This window comes from Corythoichthys intestinalis, chromosome 3 (assembly GCF_030265065.1).
Source record: "Corythoichthys intestinalis isolate RoL2023-P3 chromosome 3, ASM3026506v1, whole genome shotgun sequence".
NCBI classification, from domain to species: Eukaryota; Metazoa; Chordata; class Actinopteri; order Syngnathiformes; family Syngnathidae; genus Corythoichthys; species Corythoichthys intestinalis.
The window spans coordinates 27787430-27811002 of NC_080397.1; the positions used below are offsets into that span (position 1 = coordinate 27787430).

Below are 23573 nucleotides of genomic sequence, written 5' to 3' on the forward strand. Positions count from 1 at the left end.
CTTCACTGGCTGCATAAGTTAGGCTATGCCTCTCATTTGTACATTATACACTTGTTTGGAGCAAATATCTATTGAATATTAAACTTAAAACCAACTTAATTGCACACTGAAGGTTATATCAGTGTTTGAAATGATATTTCTATGACATTTGTATTACCATATGGGGATTACAATTATACATTTGCACTAGAATCGTGTTTTTGCACCATTTTGCTGCACTTTTCGTTAAATCTACCTTTAAAAAAATTATTCATGTTACTCAAGCAAATTGTTCTTTTTTTGTGATTATTGGGATCGATAAGTGACATTTTGACCTGGGCTAGTGGTTTTGATAATGGGGCAATAAATGTTATTCATGTCCCTCAAGCAAATTGTTCTTTTTTGTGATTATTGGGATCAATAAGTGATTTGTTGACTTGAGCCAGTGGTTTTGATAATGGGGCCAGTGAACCTCAAAAGCCACTGGCCCTCTGGGCTAATTTCCCTTATGGTCTATCCCAGGACTATAAGACAATGAGCGGCTATGAGATGCTCTTTTCAGTCAAGAAGAAATAAAGGGAGCAAGCTAAGCTTGCATGCGTTGACAAAAAGTTGAGGAAAAAGTAAGACGATGCGGTTAGTTGATTTTGATGCTTATCATCATCACCTTGAGTTTATGAAAACGCTCACTTGTGTATCTGGTTACAAATGATGGCTTAAAGCAAATGTAGTATATGCAGGCATGAAAATGGGTCAGGGGTTAAAAAGGTGAGAAGGGTGTGGAGGAAATATGTTCCAGTACACTGTACACCCCAACAAAATATTGAGCTCTGTCGACCCACACCGTGTTTCAGCAGGGCCGTGCAGAGACCGGTGGAGGGGCGGGTGCTCGTAGATCAAAAGGAGCACATGAACAAGTATTTACTACAACTTAAAACAACATAACTTTAATTTTAACCAGCTTTAGATAATTATTGGCTGCGACTGTGACATACTTTAATTGGGAGGGGGCAACAGTGAATAGAAATCAAAACTGTCATCAACACTTTCTGGCTTTGACTCAGTCAGTCTGCCTATTTTCTTCCCTCAACCTCTGCATCAAAACTTCCTTCCTCAACTTGTTCATCTGAGAACAAACCACATTAGATGGTCACTGAGCCACTAACAGCACAGTTTTCTTAAAACTATTATTTCATTATTATCCATACTTAACAACTCTAGCACCTAATGATTAATAAAGCAATGACATAAAATCTTATAGAAACATAACATTGTAATTGTGTTTATAATTGTATTTAATACCAGACTATCCTTGCAAACTTGTTCTTACCAGGTCTGCTATTCACCCAGCTGATGAGGTATCCACTGCCTTTAGCAGCCTCATCTAACTCCCTTTTTTTATCCCTCAATCTCCCTTCCCTACGAGGCATGTCTATGTAATGAAATTTAATATTAAAAAAAACAAAAAAACAGACTCCCCGGTGGCTTTTAGTTTTAAAGCTTTCTTAATTTCTTTCTCTCTCAGTAACGATGGAGGTAGATTTGTGTTTTTATTATTCAATCGTGTTTTTATTATTCAATCAAAAAACAAAGTTACTTCTATCAAAAACAAAGTTGCTTCAATCAAAATGCAGTATATACTTTTAATCCCCAAAAAGTCACTTCAATTAAAAAAAAATTGTTTTTGATTGCAAAAATAAATTTGAGACAAAAAAAGCATTTGAAAACTATTTTACTTGATTGAAACAAATTTTTCCATTGAAGTAATGTTGTTTTGCGTTTGGGCCACATTTTGGCTAGGACATTTGCGTCTTTATTATTCAATCAAATAAGTTGCTTCAAACAAATAAATATATATAAAAAGAAAAACTTTGCACACGTGTCAATCACCGTTTACCAAAGCCTGAGAGGGTTTGAGTAGACTCACTATGAAGCATTTAATAAAGCCAAGCATTTTCTTACTACTTTATTCTTGTTTAAAAATAATTCGGTGGGGCAGTAACATGTTTAAAACTTATCATAATTCTTACATTTTGAAGTGCTTGAAAACCATTTATAAATGATACTTTGGTGAAAAAAGTGAAAAAACATGTCATATATGTATCTTTTTTCCAATGTAAAATCTGAATAAATGCATTGAACACGCACAAAAAAATGGGGGGCTACTTCGCGGTTTTCACTTATTGCGGCGGGTTCTGGTCCCCATTAACCGCGAAAACGAGGGATCCCTGTATTTCTAAAAAGCTTTAAGAAGCAGGACTCATTCCCACCACTCGTCGGGCCGGTGTTGTGCCGACACCGGCCGTCAGCTCAAATCTAAGCCGAAAATACCGCGTCTCCGGCGGACGACGGGAGCGATGTGAGGCGCCACCTCCATCCGAGAGCATGCCGCTTAATTTGACTCAACAGTGTGTTTCTTCGTTTATATTACCGCTAAATACACAAGCTTGACGCCAATTTAACGGGAGCTATTTTTTTTTCATGGGAGATTTGGCTAGCTCTGGCAGTGTTCAACGCAAGCTGCAACGAATGGCAGTAACATTTTTATATCGAAACCATTACTCACCAAATTCAATCTGCTGGCAAATACAGGCAAGTGTGTATGCTGCGCTCTGGTCTGCCCCGGTGCGGATAAGGCCTGCTTTTGGTTTTCGCAGCTATGCAATGCCACCCAAAGGCTCTCTGAGCACTCCATGGTCAGTAAGGAGTGCGCGCGTTTGGAATAATGGAACGCAGCTTGGGCCGATGATTGGTTCTCGTCAGCGAAGCATCTAGAAGGATTTGCTGACTGTCCAAGTGTGACATTTTTTAAAGAACCGATTTCTTAAGTGCTCAGTTTACGTACTAAGTTAATCACATGATGATAATAATAATGTAACGTTGATAATAGTCAACCGTTTTATCAGAATGAAATTCTTTATTTGTGGAAACTTATTGAACAACACGACTGCTATCTGCCGCAGCCAACGCACATATCTCCCCCCGCCAGAACAAACGTAAACACGGAAGGCACGTCCCTCGCTCTCCCGCACCTCCCTCACCCCTCTACGTCATGCGGTGCATTCGGAACACATGCTAACACCTTTGCCACATTATAACTCGATTCGTTACAATAATAATAATTAAATAAAACCTCCCGACCCCCCCCCCTCCCAAAAAGAATTTCTCCTCGGATCTACGCAATTCACGTAGGTCGCCATTTTTTACTTCAAAACGGCGAATTTCGCCGAAAGGTGAGAGATTTTCATGCCTGTATATGACGGAAAACACTCAGGGGACTTGAAGTTCCACTCCGAGACCCCCAATTTGGCCAAATTTCAAAATTGTCCATTATGCATGTGTGATACATCATTGAAGGCTAAAATCTCAATTTTCTGGGGGAAGAAAAATTTTGAACAGGAGGGCACTTTGGAAAATAAATAAATAAATAAATAAACAGTGAAAGCTTAACTGTAAGTGAGAGCATGAGAGAGCAGAATTAAAGACACCATGATTTTAATGAGATATTATCGAGTACTTACCTTGTTTCGATCCAAAAACTCGGTGTAGCATGTCTAACCAAGTGTCAAAACACAGCTGTGACTGGCCACAGCCAGACTTTTTGGGTGTTTTATTGGGTGAAACACGGCAATATAACAAGGGTCGCAATGCAGAAATCGCAGACATCATGGTTTTCTTTTTCAAATATTTATCCTTTTAAACATTTATTTCAAATTTTCTTTGTTTGGATCAATTATTTGTCCCTACCATATCGGGGGAAATGCGACAGTAACAAAAAAAAATACAATTAAGCAATAGCCATGAGGTAGATATCCTTGACCTATTTACAGACACTATTGCTTGTATTGTGAAGTAATTTGTTTAAAATATGCGAGTGAATAATTTTATAAAGTCGTTTTTTTTTTTTTTCTTCACATTTCAAATAATAAATATAATTACTTACCTTCTTTTTATGTTGCACAGTGTTTGTAAACGGGGGTCTCCAGGGTAAAATGGACAAATTAAAAATACTTTGTGGGCTTAATCCGCCATCAAACTGCTCTGGCAGCATATAGACATATTGTTCTATCAAACACAACAGTTCTTTTGGATTAAAATACAGGAGTTTATTTTAAAGAGGGGTGCAAGAGCAAAAACTGCTTTTTCAGCCTTGTCTGCATTTTCTGCCATATATTTATTCATTCATTCATCATCTGAATTACTTATCCACACGACGGTCGCAGGGGTGCTGGAGCCTATCCCAGCTAACAACAGGCAGGATAAATCATTTAATTTGAAACGCGACAGAAATAAAGTGCAGCAGAAGCTCTACATCTGAGTTGGCATCCGTAAACATTTACCACAGAAACAACATTCAGCGTGATGGAATAAAATTCCTCCCGCATGTAGTCTAAGTTTTTAGTTCAATTTTCACTTCCGTGTTGTTCAGTCTTCATTATTTTAATTCTGCATTGGCTCGAACCGGAAACAATCGCTACAGGTAGCTGCTAAAGCCGGCGGCACTATTTCCATCACTACCCAGAACACACTGCGATGACCTTAAAAAAACATGCATGTACCGGAATGGGGTAGAAGTCTGCTCCATGTTTGTTCTCCTCTTCATATTTGCCTCCCTCGCTACCGCTGTCCATAGGTTTGGTGGTAGTGTTCTTGCCCACGCCCATGCTTGTAATGCCGTCTCCCCACTCGTCCGCTTCGTCGCCTTTGTCTCGCTCCGGTGTGAACACAGCAGATGAGTCCTTTCGTTCAATTACATCATCCAGGGATGATTTATCTGCTTGGAAAACACAAGAGGCACAGAGATTCATTTCAGGACTAAATGAATTTTAAAGTTGACATCTGATAACCTGAGAAGCTGAACTTATCTGCTTCTAAATTGTTGTTTTTGTTTATTGTTATTAACGTTACACCAAAATAAGTTTGAATCTATTAAGAACAGATGAACATAGCAGTAGCCAATTCAACACATCTGTTTTGATTCTAAATTATGCATGAATGATACATTTATGGAAGAAAAAAATTGTCAAAAGGACTTGGCTGGCAAGCACCAGAAGTGAGGGGAGAAAGAAGATTCCGACTGCATTTTTTGAAAAAGTATGGAAATAAAGCGAAACACAAGTGACAAGAAGGCAAGATAACAGATGTTCTGTCTGTAATGGTTCCGATGTCACAGTTTTTTTTGCTTGGGTACAACGAGGCCTTGAAATTTGTCTGTCTGTCTGTATGTCTGTACGGAACATGTCCTTTGGCCGACACTGGTGAAGGTTTTCACTTTCGTTGATAACTGGAACCAGTGCAGGATTACGAATACTGCCAGAATTAGTGTTGGATGCGACCACTCTTACATAAGTGTATGGAAATTATTTTATTTATTCTTGTGTCCCAGCATTTTGGAAGAAAGGCTTTTTGAACAAAATCACATTAAGGGAAGCTGCTTTGATCTGAAATCAAAAATCTAGATGAAACAAGCAAGACAGTAATAAAACTAGGCAGTTAACAACCTCTCATAAATAAATTGTAATAACACTACAGGCCAAGACTATTAAATCAGAGACAAATTACTTAACTGGAGGTGCAGATACCTCAGAAAAACAAAACATCTTCAATGTAACCCACCGCAAATTAGAAGAAACAGTCTAAGGTTAGCTGAAGAAAGCCTCCTAAAAAATCACTTTAAAAATACTTCTACGCTATTTTGAAGTGCTACGGTAGCACAAGAATCAGATTTATGCAAACCTATTTATTACTTAGGCGCCATAATTCCCGTTGGGATGAGTTTATAAATAATACTAAATGAATGTTTTGCTATGACAAACCATATATTCAGAGGTGGTTACTAACACATTAAATTTGTTTGAGTAACTTTTGTTGAAAAATGTACTTCTGAAAGGTTTACTACGCCATACTTTGTACTTGAGTTGATTTGTAAAGAACAAACGCTACTCTTACTCCTAGGATTGGGAGCCTCTTGATACCTCACGATACGATACGATTTGTGATACAAAGCTTACGATAACGATCTCACAATATGGCGATGCAACGACTATCAATACATTGGTCAGGAAATCAACCTAAGATATTCTACAAAATGACTAATAAACAGAAAAACAAGCTTCTGTTGTGAATTGGAATGAGTTTACCACTAGTAGACTTCCAATCCATTTGAACTGGGAGGGTGCCATTCCTTCCACTTCAAACGGATTGAACGTGTATGGCCATCAGTGGCAACCAATGCTAGGCAACCAGGTAATTTTGGGGCATTTCAGATCATTACTCTATTGATTTTGAGTCACTCCCTGTCGATTTCGGGTTTCGGAACAGGAAGTGGCCCAGGAATCTCCCAAATGAATAGGCAGAGACTCAAACTCAACAGGAAGCGACCTGGAAATGCACTAAAATGAACAGAAATTGACTTGTAAATGGCCTGAAAATCAGAAAGACTGACTGTGAATGCTCTGGTTTGAATTAACATTCGTTCAACGCTCCCAGTCTAAATGGATTGGGCGTCGAGCGCCATCAATGGCAGCCATAGAGTTAACTGAGACACTACTATAGTTGAAGATTTTGATAGAAACTTGTTGGTTCCTTTTTTTAACATTGACACCTTTTTAAAACGATATCTCGATTCTTGGCAGGTGTATATCGATAACCTTTTGGGATGCAAAGTATCACGATATATCATCATTTCGATATTTTGTCACACCCCTACTTACTCCTTAGTCTGTAAATTTTTTCCCTTTATTCTACAGATTGACCTTTATTTTTGCCAGCAAAGTGGCTCTATCAGTTTCATTAATGAGACGTCGCAAAACTAATCACGTCTCCATGGTACCAATCAGATGTAAAAAATAAAGTGACATGACCACACTCAAGCTTGCCGTCAGAAGTCCTATGATCACGCTGGCCTGTGCAATCAAATGGTGTCTTGAAAGCACCGTAAAAATTAAATGATTTGACATAGAGTCTACATGAATAAAAAGAGCAGAATTTGAGCTCTCTCCCAATTTTTATTTGGCACAGACAGACCATGAAAAACTGTAGATATGATCGTTTTGAATTTTATGGTAGGAAATATGTTTTCTCCACTAGATGGCACTCAAGCTCTTTGGACCAGTAATGTTTCATTTAGTGATGCACGATAAAACATTTTTCAACCGATACCGACAACCGCTAATTTCCTCCTCATTCCAACCGATAACCGATAATGTCAAGCCGATAATTCTATCATTATCATAGAGTTATGTAAAATTTTAAAGTATACACAAAAGAAAATATTACTGTGCAAAAATATAATTTATTGCTCTTCTTTTTCAACTTAAAATATGAACAAGTATTCAATTCCAACATCTAAATAATGACAGATTGTCTGACATTGTGTAATGGTAAACTTTTGGCAACAATTACTTACAGAGTAAATACCTAAGTTGCACAAAAATGCCTTTAAAAGTAAGCCATTCCTAACATATATAACATTAATACAATGCAAAACACACCTCCTTAAAACTAGTCAGTTTTAAGTGTAAATCTAATGGAAATAAGTGAAATTATCTGCCAGCGCTTCAAGTGTATTTCTCTCAGATTTCTTGGAAGGAAAATAGCTAGCTGAAAATAATCTAACAGCCTTATTTTAAGCAATACATTATTATACTTAATCCTAAAAAAAATTTTTTTTTAAAAATAAAAAAAAATAAAAAAAACTTGGAAGAAAAGATTTTGAATAATATTTGTGGCTACAGAATATTATTGTTATTTCATTACAACAGGAATGTGCATATTTAAATTGATAAGTTGTAATAAGTGCCATTAAGTTTTGATTATCTACTGTGACTGTAATTGAGCAGACAAATAAGTTAATTTAATTTGAAAAGTGATTGCTAATGTTATATGCTTTGTTGCACACTGTGAAAATGATTAACTCAAAAGTGCGAGATGTCATGTACCCATTTATGCAGCCCTTTGTTTACATTTGCGGCACTCACGACATTTGCTTTACAGCAGCTAAACTGATACACGGCAGTACTATTTGGATAGAGCTCGCATCTCTGTGCGTGTTGTTTTGTGCCTGAGTTTTGTTAAGCAGAAAATAAAGGCAGCGTTACAAAGTCACCTGACCGCTCGTCATTTTACATACTGAATGCATTATTGACTGGCTGACTTTGTTTTCTCCATGTTTAAATTATCATCTAACCACTGTGCCGTTATGATGAGCTTGCTTACTGGACATCACTTTTCCAAATGTCCGTGGTGAAAATGTGACTGGCATGTTTTTCATTAAGAATGGTGGTCGTATAAACGGCATTATTTTTTTATTCAGGGCTTTGGCTCTCGGGTCATTTCGGTAAAAAAAAAAATCGTGTCTCGTCTCGGCGGCGGCTACGTTTGTACCGGAATATCCGCCCGCACCGGCTGGTTCGCCGCGGCGTATTCGGGGCCTGGCTCTGCTCGCACGCCGTGGGGGAACGCTCGAGAAACCGGGGTGTTCGCCGGCGGTCCTGAAGCCGGGGAACCGGGCTCTGCACGCCCCGCCAACGGCGAGGCGGCGGCAGCCTGCAACTCGGACCGGCCAGAGTGGCGGGCTCCGTCGGAAGACGGCTACTTGCAGACTATCGGTCTCCAGTCGTGCCGGTGTTTAGCCTTAGATGCGAGTTTACCACCCGCCGTGGGCTGCTTTCCTAAACAACCCGACTCTGTATCGTCACAGGCCCCGTAGTTTAACTTAGTTTGTGTTTACAATAGCTTTAGCATTCCCGTTAGCAGCAGCCTCGTATTCGTTCCAAAAATCTTTGTGATGCAGTTTTAAATGGATGCTGGGTTAGTGGTTTTGAATGAGGACGCTTTCTTTCGGCCTCGTGGAACTTCTGCGGTACATGTTTCGCAGATGGCGAGAGCGTCGTTTTTTTAGTAACCATAATATTCAACTATTTCTTGTCGTATAACTCCGCCTCCTCAACCCCTCCTCCCTCAGGGGCTTCAGAGAGGGGAGGGGTTGAGGAGGCGGCGTGCTGAATTCTTCGGTTGTGCACATTTGGAGGCTAAATCAAGTATATAATTATCGGATTGCATTATCGGTTGAATTTTTTTATTATCTGGATTATCTGTGTGACGTCATAATTGCCATTATCAGCCGATAATTATCGGCAACCGATATTATTGTGTATCTTTAGTTTCATTTTTCTAATTGAATGAATTTGATGATGTTTGTATTTTGTTTTGGCCTAATGTGGTCATGTAATAATCTATAGGTAAAGTATAATTACAATAACAGTTCATATAGATGATGTGCTGAGAAAAAAAGTATGCCATTACAGTGATCCTTCGCTACTTCACAGCCCTCAGTCCATCGCGGATTTTTTTTTCAATTAAAAAAAATAAAAAATAAATACAGATGAGCCGTCCCGAGCTGATCACATAGTCTCACTCTGCCTCCTGCTGGTCTTTGTTGGTGAGGCAGTGCACTGGAGTAGCTTACTGAAGTTAACGACGAATGACAGACGTTTAATGTTAGATCTCGCTACAGATGCTTGGAAGCCGAACCTTAAAAGCACCGCATGCTTCAATCATTGTTTAACTTGTCCAACAGTTGCTGTGGCAACTCAATGAGTCTAAAAGAGCAGCTTGAGCGGATTTGAAGGGACTAACTCAAAGAAGCCTTAAATAAAGACAAACATTTTTCTACTTTATTCGTTTTTAAAAATAATTCAGTGGGACAGTATCATGTTTAAAACTTATCATAATTATTACATTTGAAGTGCTCAAAAACCTTTTATTAAAATGTATATATACACAAGTTTGTTGTTTTTTTAATTATACTTTGGGCGGGTGAAAAAACATGTCTAATATGTATCTCTTTCCAATTCTAAATCTGAATAAAAACATTGAACACAAAAAAAAAATGGGGGAGCACTACTTAGCGCTTTTTACTCATCACGGCGGGTTCTGATCCTCATTAACCGTGAAAAATGAGGGATCACTCCAATTTAAAACATATCACACTGTAAGCAGTTACTGACAATGTTACTCATCTCTTGAGTATTCTTGTCACTGATTTTTTTTAAATTTGTAATTGAGTAAATTTTGTGGATGAATTACTTTTACTTGAGGAAAAGTTTTACGTCGGGATGTCCTTATCTGATCACGTGTTTGGAAATCAGGCCAATCGTGGCTTTTTTTAGAGGATTGGAATCAGGTGAAAAGGATCAAGTTTTTAATTTAAAAAAAAAAAAAAATTCTGCTTCATGCTCGTACAGCCTCTCACTCTCCCTCCTGCTGCTTTTCTTGGTGTGCAGTGCTTTTGAGTTTTGTAGTTAAAGTTAACGATGACTGACAGGTTTGTAGCTTTGATCTTGCCAGAGAAGCCTGGTAGTTAGTAGCTCTACGAGCAAAGGTGCAAATCTGTCAATCATCGTTTAGCTTGTTACACACTAGGAGTAGTGTGCTGTGACAATTCATTGTGTATGTGAGAGGCTGTTCTCAGCAGCGTGAGTGGATTTGAGTGGACTCACTCAATAAAGCATTCTATAAAGACAAGCATTTGTCTAAGACATTTTTGTTTGAAAATAATTCACATTATGAAGGTAGCACGGTGGGAGAGTAACATTTAAACTTTTGTTAAAAAAAAAAATCTGTATCGGATCAGGACTCTATCGGCAGATTCTCAAAATAGGGTGACTGACTCTGGTGGAAAAATATGTGATCGGGACATCCCTAGTTTTGAGTCTTTCTACTGTTGAGTAAGATTTTGAGCTACTCAACCCACTTCTGCATTTATTGCAACATGTTTAACAAAGCGTTTTGTTTTGGAATCTTGAGTGCCCCTTGTAAAATCCCCACCCGATGGCTCTCCCTGCTTGCTGTGTGAAAATATGGGGTAGGTGAAATACCTAGTTGACACATCCCATCACTCCCGTCAATCTGCACGGCTGGGAGCATCTGTGTGGGGGGCAAGAGAGGGGACTAGAGAGATAGAAAAGAGAGAGAGGGGGGTTAAGAAGGAAAGTGGAAGAAGAGGTAGGGGGTGAGGCACAAGAGACGGGTCAAAGACAGGAAGTAGCAGGGAGGTGAACACACACACGTTAATTGGACACAATTTATTCAAAACAGAACTAGTAATTGATTACTATGCGTGACTGTATTTTTCCCATTGAGCTAATAGATAGAGGAGTTTGCGATAAAAGGCTCACGATAGTGATGATCTCACAATGTGGCAATACAACAATTATCGATACATGGGTCAGGAAATCATTCTAGTATATTCTACAAAACCAATAAACAGAACACCAAGTTATTTTCAGCCTTCTGCTTTGAATTGGAATGAGTTTATCACTACTAGATGTCCAATCCATTTCAAAAGGATCAGTCGTCCACGGCAGTCAATAGCAACCAATGAGTTTAATTTGGGGGCCTTTCAGTTCATTTGCGGTTTATTTTTAGTCACTCCCTGTTGACCCATTTCTGGGTCACTTGTTGATTTTGGGGCATTTACAGGTCATGTCCTGTTGATACAGTATATACCAGGGGTGGGCAAACCGGTCCTCGAGGGCCGCAGTGGGTCCTGGTCTTCGTTCCAACTGATTCAGCACACACAGTATAACCAATGAGGTTTCAGTGGAAACAAGGAGCACCTGACTGCAATCAACTGATTGCACTTGTAAGAAACCAGATTGGTGAAAGGCTGTCCTCATGATGGGTATGAACAAAAACCCGCGCCCACTGCGGCCCTTTGTGGAATTAATTGCCCACCCCTGGTATATACTGTAGTTACTGAAAAAGAAGTGAAGAATGTCCCAAAATGAATCGGAAGAGACTCAAGATCAACAGGAAATAGATTCCCTAAAATGAACAGGAAGTGACCTGTAAATGTCCACAAAAGACTGGGTGTGAATGCTCTGGTTTCAGTGCCATTGAGAGCGCTAGACGTCCAATCCAGTCAAAATGAATTGGATGTCTAGCACGGTCAATGCCAGCCAGTGGGCTAATGTAGATGCATTCTTGGTGGGAACATATTCACAACCTTTTGGCGACAAAAGTATCGCAATCTATCACCTTTTCGATATAGTATCACACCCAAAGTACAAATTTAATAAAATTAACACTATCCTCCATTCGTATATTTTTTTTGTACGTCGTATCTTGATTGACAAAACAAAAGTCAATCCAGTCGTACAACTACAAAAGCAAGTCTTGTGTCACATGTCGACATGTAATAAAACACTTTGGTTGTACTGTAAATCGTTATGAATTTTCACTATGTTATGACACAATGGTAGGGAACAAAGATGAGTGATTTTACGCCAGATAAGGAATGCATTGCACGGTTGAGTGGTTTGAAAGAGTATTCCAGCGGCCTCTGGGTATGTGGAGATCAGGCGAGCCATATGCAAACACTGCAAATCCTCTTCCGCTAGTTAGACAACTTTCATGCTTGTGTGTGATGGTTTAGCAGTTGACAAGAAAGTCATCCATGCAATACACATGTAGCAGAAAAACAAAAAACTTGTGGTGTGGGAGTTACAGCATAGACCTAATTGTTGATATACAAGTACTGTACTTTTTATGCTGTAAATCCATTTCCCCTTAGTCGTGAAGTGACAGTTTGGCACATGTGCCTCTCCCTAGTTATGTCACTATACGTAGAGTGCTGATACATGGCCAGATGTTGCGTGTTGGCAGTTACACAGTTTTTTCTTCAAAAAAGTTTGTAAGCGATAAGTCATCTCTGGATGCATCGAGCTACCTCGCCCCTATTTTGAAAGTCCACACTAATGTTTCACATGCAATACAACACAATGCACAGGATAACTGATAAAGGTGTCAAAATTGCAGTAAATGTGCATGAAAACACTTTTAGTCAAAAAAAAAAAAAAAAAACAGACAAAAACAATTACCTCGTTGTGCCATGTGATAATTGGGTTTGGGACAAAACATCATTTGATGATATGTTTAGTGTTGTTAATAACGGCGTTAGAATATAACTGTGTTACTAACGGCGTTATTTTCTTCAGTAGTGAGTAATCTAATTAATTACTTTTCTCATCTTGGCTGTTATCGTTAATGAGGCGGGTAAGGCGTGCATTACAATGTTGGTTGACTGACGCGAGAAAAGTCTAAGAAGGACGGACTTACGGAGACGAGAGAGCAGAGCAGGGAGGACGAAGGGAGGGTGACGCAGTTGCAAACGCGATGTTACTATGCTGCTACTATACCCGTCGACGGCATGTTTTGCCCGTCGACACATTTACGTCATCGATGACGTCGACGATGTCGACTAATGGGGACAGCTCTACACGATATATCGACTAGATGCATGTTATATGACTTGGGCAATATAGCCCATAAATACTCTAGTCTAACTACTGGCCTATCTCAGCAGCTTTACCACAAACAGCCACCGACCATTTGGTGGTGCTCATGAGGCAGAGTGCATACGTTTCCACTCACATTATGTAAACAGAAGAACAAGTGGAATTAATAGCACATCACTAAGTTTCAAAAGTAAACTAAAATTACCACATAAAAAAAACTAAATAGCATAACTAGAAATTAATGAAAGCACTGGAAGAGTAATGGAGGAAATGATCAGCACAGAACATGAACTTTAAAAGTTATTCATAAACTCAACGCCGCATTGCAAACCAAGAGGCATGAGGCACGACAACAGTTTTGACAGCAGGTGGCAACACAGGTTCTTTCCCAAGTGAAGTTGGTTCAAAGCTGCATGGTGGTTCATTTGCTCTATTGGGGTAATAATAGGTCTTGAAGCCCAAGAGCCAACAGTGATAGTTAAACAAAATATGATTTTATTTAGAAAGAATTGCTTTCAGACTGTTTTTTTTTTTTTTTTTGGTGGAAAGAATTTCGCTGGCTCTTGATAGCATTCTTTCACAGCCCGAAATCAACAAAATATGACCCCAAAAATGTTTTAATTTCCTAGTTTTTGAAAAATCTTTGGATATCGTATTGTAACGTATCATATCGTGACCCTGGCATATCTCTGAACAGAGAACACAGCAAATACAAACAATTGTCAATTACCTGCTGATAGAATTATGCTGATGTGATTCGGGAGGGGTTCAAAGGTTTTTAAATTAGATGTGCTTAATGTTCCAGGAAGCCGGATTTTCAAATTACATGCCACTTTTTATGCTTTAGAAACAATTGTTTGACGTTTCAAAAGGGTTACCCTTAAAAGGCAAAGTGTCTTACTGTATGTTTGGCTGATGATAATTGCATTGATGCCATGTTGGAAGTGCTTTTGAATAAGCATTTATGACAAATAAACAGGTTGAAACTAGAGACATTACATGAAGCTTTTAGGAACGGACACTGCCTCGTTTTTTTTTTTTTTTTATTAACAACTGCATACAACAGTACCACAACAGGACTGCAGTTTAGTTGGTGATACTTGGGAGTCGTGTATTTTTTTTTTTTTTTCCCTAAGTTGTACAGTGGTACCTTTAATTGCAAACATCTCTACAAAGATAATTTTCAGGCTACGACATAAAAAGGGAAGATATTTCCTCTTTAAGAAAGAAAGTTCAGGTTGCGAAAGGCAAAAATACTATAGTCCTGTAAAAGATATGTATGTACTTACTGCTTTTAAATGTTGCGTCACAAGATTCTCCTGACCTATTGGTCGTAATCTTTCCCAACATTCCTAAGTAATGTGATTCTGCGCTCCTATTGGCCTATTGTTGATGAAGTTTCAATTTGGTGTCGCAGTATGATGACGTGCACAGGCGCAATGATGTTGTTATTATAGCGGGCTCGACGTCTTTGCCAAAACAGCACAAGTCTCCTGGCATTTTTGTCTCACAAATAGTTTTTTAAGCACACACATGGTTCACTACATTAGTAGCACATTAGAGCACAGGTCTACTCGCGCTTTGTGTTACGAAAAGTGAGGTAGGCGATAGGCACCATCGATCTCATGGAGGAGGGAATTGCCTCACTTGAGAGGTAAGCTTTTTCTTTCTTTTTTGCATGTTTTATTATCTACCGTATTTTTCGGACTATACGTCGCACCTGCGTATAAGTCGCACCAGTCATAAAATGCCCAACGAAGATTAAAAAACATATATAAGTTGCACTGGAGTATAAGTCGCATTTTGGGGGGAAATTTACTTGATAACATATCTGTTCTATATGTGTTGGATTTTATCTTGAAAGTCAATTTAAAATAAAAATACAATAGAGACCCGCATTCTGAATAAGTGTATAGTATGTTACATGATGCACGAACAACGAAATGAGAACATGGCCGGTATGTTAACGTAACATAGCTATTAAGTTATTCAGATAACTATAGCATAAACAACATGCTAACAAGTTTACCAAACCATCATTGTCACTCCAAAACACCAAAATAACATTTGAAATGATAAAATAATGTGTTAATAATTCCACACATAAGTCACTCCAGAGTATAAGTCGCACCCCCAGCCAAACTATGAAAAAAACTGCGACTTATAGTCCGAAAAATACCGTACTTCATTACAGGTATTAACGGTTAGGTTAGGTATATGGTATGATTCAAATGTGTTTGGCTGTTGTTTTATTCCGGTTTTACCCTGATTATAAAATTTAATGTGGCGTTTCAATGGTGCTTGGAACAGATTAGGGCATTTACATTGGTAACGCGTCTACTTACGGAATTTTCAGGTTACGAGACTACTTTCAGTACCAATTAATGTCGTAAGTAGAGGTATCACTGTACTTTGAAAGACTATGTATACAGTTAAAGTGTCTTCTTTCCACTTGGAGAAGGAGGATCAATTGCACAGTCATCCCATAAAGTGCACACGATCCTTTCCTGCTCTCATGTAATTTGATAGAATGCCCAGATAGTACTATTGTTCAGCAGAAGACCCTTAAAACCTTGTATCTGTAAACAGTAGATATTTGGTATGGTTTGATGTGTTTTTTTTCAAATGATTAAAAATAACAGTAATCAAGACTGGAAGGTATGGAGGGGGAAAAAAAGCCTTTTATATCGCTAAATCTCCACAGACCTACTCCTTAGTCTTGAGGCTGATTCATGCTTTTGCGTTGCTGTGATGGCAGACCTACGCCATTAACGTAGACCCCGATTTAGCATCCTACGCCATAGCCTGACGTGCACCCCCAAAAATTCCTGACTACGCATCACGTCAACGTGTGGTGACGTGAACGTCAAAGGACTGTGATTGGTCCGTTCAGAACGTTGTTTCCGGTTAAAAATAACAACACAGCTATTTTCAAACACCTCCACAAACGTCTTCTGTATCGCCAACCCCTCAACATTTGTATTAACAACATTTGTTGTTCAATATTGATTAGCCGCAGCTCCAAATACACTCGTTCCATCTCCGTTGCCATTGCTATCTACGACTGGAGGAAAACTAAAGGAATTTGATAAGAGTCCCCATAAACCCTACAAAGACAAAGCCATACCCCTCTAGTGGCTTGGCGGTGAATTACAGAGCTATGCATTCCCTTGATGCAGAACTTCGAATGCTCAATGACAACGTAGGGTCTGCCTTCACTCCGCCGTCAACGGAACCCAGAAGCAAAAATCAGGCTTTGGAGTCAGTTCCCACTATGGCTATATTTAGAGGTCAAACAATATGGGATTTTTAAACGCTGATTACAATACCGATTTAAAAAATAACAAATAAAAAAAATAAAAAAACAAAACAAAAAAAAACAGCCGTTTTCCAATGTCTAAAGCCAATTTTCTATCCCAAGGGTGTCAAACAGATTCCACAAAATGCCGCAGTGGGTCCTGGTCTTTTTTCCAACAGATCCAGCACAGACAGTTCAACCAATGAGGTTCCTGCTAAAACAAGCAGCACTTGACTGCACCTGATTACACCTGTAAGACACCGGATTGGTGAAATGCTGTCCTCATGATGGGTTTGAACAAAAACCTGCACCCACTGTAGCCCTTTGAGGTCCGGTTTGAAACCTCTGTTCTAAACCAGTACAGGGAGTCCTCAGATTACGAAGTCCAGCGTTTACTTGGCTATCTGTCAGAATAGTGACTTTTGGGCATTTTACTCTTGCACGTGTGCTTGATCCCAAAAAAACGATGTCGCACTATTTTAATTTCAACAATAAATATAGTGGTGCAATATAAGCACTTTTCCCATAACTTCAGTTGAAGTTGTTTGCTTATTTTTCACAGAATGGTTATTTTAAAAACCTTGAAGTTGTTACATTTAACATTATTAAAGCATCCAGTGGGGTATGACAATACAATTAGCCATAAAATGTTAAGTCCACGACCGCATACTGTATATCGGTATCGGTTTCATATCTGTATTGGATTTTTAGAGTTAGTCAATTTTGGGATATTGGTTAAAAAGTCATTATTGGACAACTTTAATCATTATACCTCTAGATGCCAGCGTAGGAACAGAACTCGTTCAAACTCAAAGACTCCTTCTATACTTTTTTTTTTTTTTTTTTTAAGCCGATTGATCATGATATGCAATTGAAACACTCATTATATAAATGCACTAGGGATGTCCCGATTGCATATTTTTGCCCTCAAATCAGAGAATCTGCCGATACAAAGTTTTGAACGGATAACAAAAAAAATGGGTTTTTTTGTGTTTTTCATTTTTAACAAAAGTTCCAAACATGTTACAGTGCTGTCCGACTTCTGCTTTTCTTCTGCGGGAGTGTTGCGGAGTATAAAATGCATATATTTTTCTTTCTTTTGACGATGCCACTGTATTTCTGGATTGTTTTGTGAGGTTTTAGCCCTTAAAAATACATCATCATAATAATTAAAAACCCAATCCTTTTACCTGATTCAGATCCTTTGAAAAATGGCCCGATAGGCCCAATTTCTGATACATGATCGGATCGGGGACATCCCTAAAATGTACTGTAGGAGGAAAACAAAAAGTACAGAATGGGTAAGGAACAGTAAAAAACTATAATATACAAGTTACAATTAAGTCCAAACAATAACATGTGGTGAAACCTTTTGTCACCAAAGTACTGGATTTAACCCATTTTAATCTCAAATGACATGATAATACAGAGTGGTCGAAAGCCAAAAGGCTGCAATTTGTTGGGATGATGCCAACTTGGACAGCAGGTGGGCCCCCATGTGGAGCCGTGCAAACATATTCATCAAATGGAGAATGAAAAGCAGTGGGAGAGACACTCACATTTAGATCATTGTCACAAGGATGCTCAACCTTTAAATGTTCTTCCACTTTTTTCTCACAGTAACAGCAGCCAATGCACAGCACGTTCCTGGTCACAAATACGTGCGCTAAGAATGCTTAGACACCTTTCTCACAGTCTCGGCGGTCCTGGACGTAACTTTACACCCTCCATATAGGTTAGTCGAAGTGGACCACCTGACATTCCCAGGCCTTTGCCCTCCCGCAGAGACCAGCAGGCACATTTGAGACCACAAGACCATTGTTGCTACAAGTAGATCAAATCCTTTAAGCCACAGTCAGACTTGCCAGCATAAAATTCTCCCTCAAGCGTCTAAGGGGTTTTATAACCATGTTACATCAAGAGTGGGCATATTGCCATTGTTTTCATTACCAAACAGTGTGAATTAAGTCTGCCAAAGAAAAAAAAGAAAGAAAAAAAAAAGACGGATGGCAAAACACCATTCTATAATTATTCAACAGAATCAGAAAGTCTCCAGATTTCGTAACTCCTTGTACACATGTCAAGGCACATCCCCAAAACATCATTCAAGTCCAACCATGTTTAACAGTAGGAACTAGGGGTGGAAACCTGTGGGTACCTCACGATATGATTTGCCATACAAGCCTCACGATAACTATTATCTCACAATATGCTGATACATCAATTATCAATACAAGGGTCAGAAAATAATTCAACAATATTTTACTTTTGAATGAAACAGAAAAACAAGCTATTGTCATCCTTCTGCTTTGAATTGAATTGAGTTTATCACCACTGACGTCCAATACATTTGAACTGGGAACCTGGAGCAGTTTGCAAAAAGAAGAGTGCGCCAAAATTCCATCTGAGAGGTGAAACAGACTTGTTGATGCGTATAGGAAGCCATTGCTTTCAGTTATTTCTTCCAAAGGGTGTGCAACTTTTTTGTCCAGCCCATTATTTGAATTTTGTGAAAAACTGTCAATTTTGGCTTTTTTCCATTCACGTTTTTTGTGTTTTTCCAATGCACATCAAATAAATAAACACATTGACAAATTTGATCAATTTCTGGGAGAAATTGTGTATTTTCCGAAAAAATTAAGGGGTGCCAATATTTTCGTCTGTGATTGTAATTGAAATTGAACTGTTATGGCTTTAAAGATATCATTTTCTCCTCGAACCGCAACTCTCTTTCGAGATACATACCAAATTGGTTTAATGCCAAAGATTACCAAACCTAATTTTGACAATGTTAGGAATCAGAGAAATCAACTTCGTGACTATGAGGCTCATTGTCATATGGTAAACAAAGTAAAATAATTCTACATTTCCTGCCTTTTGTGGGAGTGATCACGTTTTCACTGCTTTAAAAAATTGATATATAAAGTAGCTTAATACAACATTTAGTACATTAAAGTCAAGCAAGGCTCTACCCCACCAAAAAAATAACATCAACTTTCATTAGAGATCAAGAGATCAATAAACGACACCCTTGGATCACTCCAACTCACATGGAGGCCATATTTCAATGCTATTCTTTTCATTTGTGGCTCTTAGCACATTGCACAAGGCCAGATGAGACGCGGGCAAATTATTATATAAGGAGTTGGTAAACACGTTCTCACACAAACACAGTCAACAATAACCAAGGCCAAGGTGTAATAAACGCTGTTAGCAATACAATATTTGTACCATTAAAAATTATGTTGTTTAGCATTTGCTACATACTAGAGGCTGACCGATATCGGACTTTCAAAGGCTGATGTTGAAACTGATGATTAGGAATGGCAATTGAAACACTCACTACGTTTATAAAAAGTATTTATTAAAAATTAAAAACACCAATTGGACACTATTGGTCAATTTTCATCAACAAATAGTAGGAAGACCAGACATGGTCATGAGGCATCAGAGACTCCAGATCAGCAGTCGGTGGATATGTCACACGGCACGAGACGACGTGACCTACGTACAGCCCGCACCTACTTCAAAATGTAGGCCACAACAGTCAACGATTCTCCATGACATGTCTGAAGGGCTAAAATCGGTTTGAAATCATGTAGTCAGAGTCGGGCAAAGGTTATACAATTTGTATTCCTATGTGTACACTGTATTATGTAGTACCTGAGAATCTGTGGTGTAGCCCTGTGCAATGTGCGACATGCCATAGCGGCGACTCAGTCACATATTCTCATGTTTGTCAACAGAATTTATGAAAGACTGTTGTAGAGTAATGACTAATTTCATTCAGATTCCTGCTTTTTTTCATTTGAAAATGTGAAATGTAAAAATTCAAATCGAATCGCAACATAGTAATACAAATCACAATCAGTTTTTTTTTTTTTTTTGTGGTCAAAATTGGGTGACAGGTAGCCTCGTTTTTAATTCGTTGGCCATTGACTGTGATAAATATCCAATCCATTTGAATTAGAAGTGATCATTCGCTGCCAGCCCCACTAAATTTAGTATAAGCTGTATGGGTGAATGGATAACACTATTACAATGTAATGAGTAGAAGTGGGAATCTTTGGGCACCCAACGATTCGATTATGATTACGATTCAGAGGCTACGATTCAATTATAAATCTATTATTGATGCCCCCTCGCTTTTAATGTTTCGTACATTACTTCCAAAATTGTTCGAAAATTCTCTCAGGCTAAACCAAACTACTACTATTTCAGTATCAAGTTAACAGTTCACAGGAACTAAAATAATCAACCCATTCTGTATCAGCAGCTTTAAACTACATTCAATTAATTTAATGTTGTGAATCAACCGTTAAAATTGTTAAAATTGCTCCCGTTATTCCAATATTCTCTTCTGTCTACTTTCGACATGTAAAGGTTTTAAAACTGTTTCATCATTTAAAGATAGATTCAAGTCAAGATTTTGCCGATTTCGGAGTATTTTAGATAAAACGTTAATTAGGTTTGCTACAACATAGCCTTCTAGAGAAGTCTACTGCTTTAAGATGGCGGCTGTTTACTAATGCTGGCAAGTCTGTCGTTTCGCATCAAGTTCTCCATACATGTTCTAACGCCACCGTCGTCTGTCATTATGCATCTAGTTCGATATATATGTGATATCTACCGTAGCATTATGCGGCCGTATGTTTGTAGCAACTAGCAACTGGGCGTTGTTTGTAGCGGCTGTTGGCCGCAGTCATGTATTATTGATTTTTTTTTTTTTTTTTTTTTTTTAAATCGAGCGGCATGAGTTGAAGATGATATTTACTTTCGGTCCCTTCCTCATTGCGTCCCGAAGACCGCGCTGACTGTGTTTTAGTTCCGCTTTACCTTGTATTATTAAATAATTGGAATTTGGATGTTTGTAAGGTTTTTGGCACTGTAAAAAACACATTGCATTTGAAATAAAAACTTTGATTGAATGTATGTACAGTGGGGAGAACAAGTATTTGATACATTGCCAATTTTGCTGGTTTTCCCACTTGCAAGCCATGTAGAGGTCTGTAATTTATATCATAAGTTCTCTTCAACTGAGAGGGACGGAATCTAATACAAAAATCCAGAAAATCACATTGTATAATTTTTAAATAATAAATCTGGATTTAACTGCATGAAATAAGTATTTGATACATTAGCAACTAGTAAATATTTCGGCTCTTAGTTCTTTTTTAAGAACCCCTCCTGTTCTCCACTCATTACCGGAAGTACAGTAAATGCACCTTTTTGAACTTGTTACCTCTATAAAAGACACCTGTTCACATGCTCAAACAAACAAACTCCAACCTCTCCACAATGGCCAAAAGAGCTGTGTAAGGACATCAGGGATAAAATAATAGACCTGCACAAGGCTGGGATGGGCTACAGGAAAATAAGCAAGCAGCTTGGTGAGAAGGTAAATACTGTTGGAGCGATTATTAGAAAATGAAAGAAGTTCAAGTTGACGGTCAATCTGCCTCGTTCTGGGGATCCATGCAAGATCTCACCTCGTGGGGCATCACTGATCATGAGGAAGGTGAGGGATCAGCCCAGAACTACACGGCAGGACTTGGTCAATGACCTGAAGAGAGCTGGAACCACAGTCTCGAAGAAAACCATCGGAAACACATTACGCCGTCATGGATTAAAATCCTACAGCGCACGCAAGGTCCCGCTGCTGAAGCCAGTGCATTTCCAGACACGTCTGAAGTTTGCCACTGACCATCTGGATGATCCAGAGGAGCAATGGGAGAAGGTCATGTGGTCGGATGAGACCAAAATGGAACTTTTTGGTCTAAACTCGGCTTGTCGTGTTTGGAGGAAAAAGAAGGATGAGTACAACCCCAAGAACACCATCCCAACCGTGAAACATGGAGGAGGAAACATCATTTTTTGGGGCTGCTTCTCTGCCAAGGGTACAGGACGACTGCACCGTATTGAGGGGAGGATGGATGGGACTATGTATCGCCAGATCTTGGCTGACAACCTCCTTCCTTCAGTGAGAGCCCTGAAGATGGGTCGTGGCTGGGTCTTCCAGCATGACAACGACCCAAATCACACAGCCAAGGCAACTAAAGAGTGGCTCCGTAAGAAGTAGAGCTGGGAATCTTTGGGCACCTAACGATTCGATTACGATTACGATTCAGAGGCTCCAATTCGATTATAAAACGATTATTGATGCACCCCCTTCCTTTTTTTTAAATTTAATTTTATTTATTTTTTTTTTTTTTTTTAATGTTTTGTACATTAGTTCCAAAATTGTTCAAAAATACTCTCAGGCTAAACCAAACTACTATTTCAGTATCAAGTTAACATATAACAGTAAACAAATATACAAAAATAACAGTAAATAAAAAACTCCAGTCCACATTCTGTATCAGCAGCTTTAAACTACATTCAATTAATTTAATGTTGTGAATCAACCGTTAAAGTTGTTAAAATTGCTCCCGTTATTCCATAATTTCCCTTTTGCCTACTTTCGACATGTGAAAGTTTTAAAACTATTTTAAAGATAGATTCAAGTCAATATTTTACCGATTTAGGAGTATTTTAGATAAAAAGTTAATTAGGTTCGCTTGGAAGGTTCGCTACAACAGCCTTGCAGAGAAGTGTACTGCTTTAAGATGGCGGCAGTTTACTAACGCCCGCATCTAGCTTTTTGTAGATGTGCTGCTAACGCTACCGAATTTATATTGCATCTAGTCCTATATAAATGATATCTACCGTAACATTATGTGGATGTACTTTGTAGCAGCTTTTCGGTAGCAGTCAGGTATGTTGTTGTGTTTTTTTATCTCGTGGCATGAGTTGAGCTAGAGCCGTGAGTTGAGAAGCATGATGTTTAGCTACTCTCGTTGTGTTCCTCATTGCGTCCCTAAGACCGCGCGGCGCGCTGAGTGTGTTGTACTTCCGCTTTACTTGGCATATTTCAGTAATCGGAATTTGGATGTTTGTGAATCGTTCTCGAATCTTCCACGGCCGAATCGCGAATAATCTAAGAATCTGAAATTTTG

General features: G+C 38.7%; 1 protein-coding gene across 6 annotated transcripts in view; it reads right to left on the reverse strand.

Moving 5' to 3' along the window:
• The window catches only part of slc23a2 (solute carrier family 23 member 2), a 94559-nt gene that overhangs the window by 59720 nt on the left and 11266 nt on the right, over nucleotides 1-23573 (reverse strand). For 2 of the 6 annotated variants that reach the window (XM_057831346.1, XM_057831344.1), the window contains exon 2: nucleotides 4539-4753. In XM_057831346.1, the coding sequence (XP_057687329.1) occupies nucleotides 4539-4643 (105 nt within the window). In that variant the 5' untranslated portion in view covers nucleotides 4644-4753. Of the gene's footprint in view, nucleotides 1-4538; nucleotides 4757-10859; nucleotides 10933-17768; nucleotides 23572-23573 lie in introns of those variants that run through there. The other 4 variants (XM_057831341.1, XM_057831343.1, XM_057831342.1 and 1 more) reach the window with 4 other exon arrangements.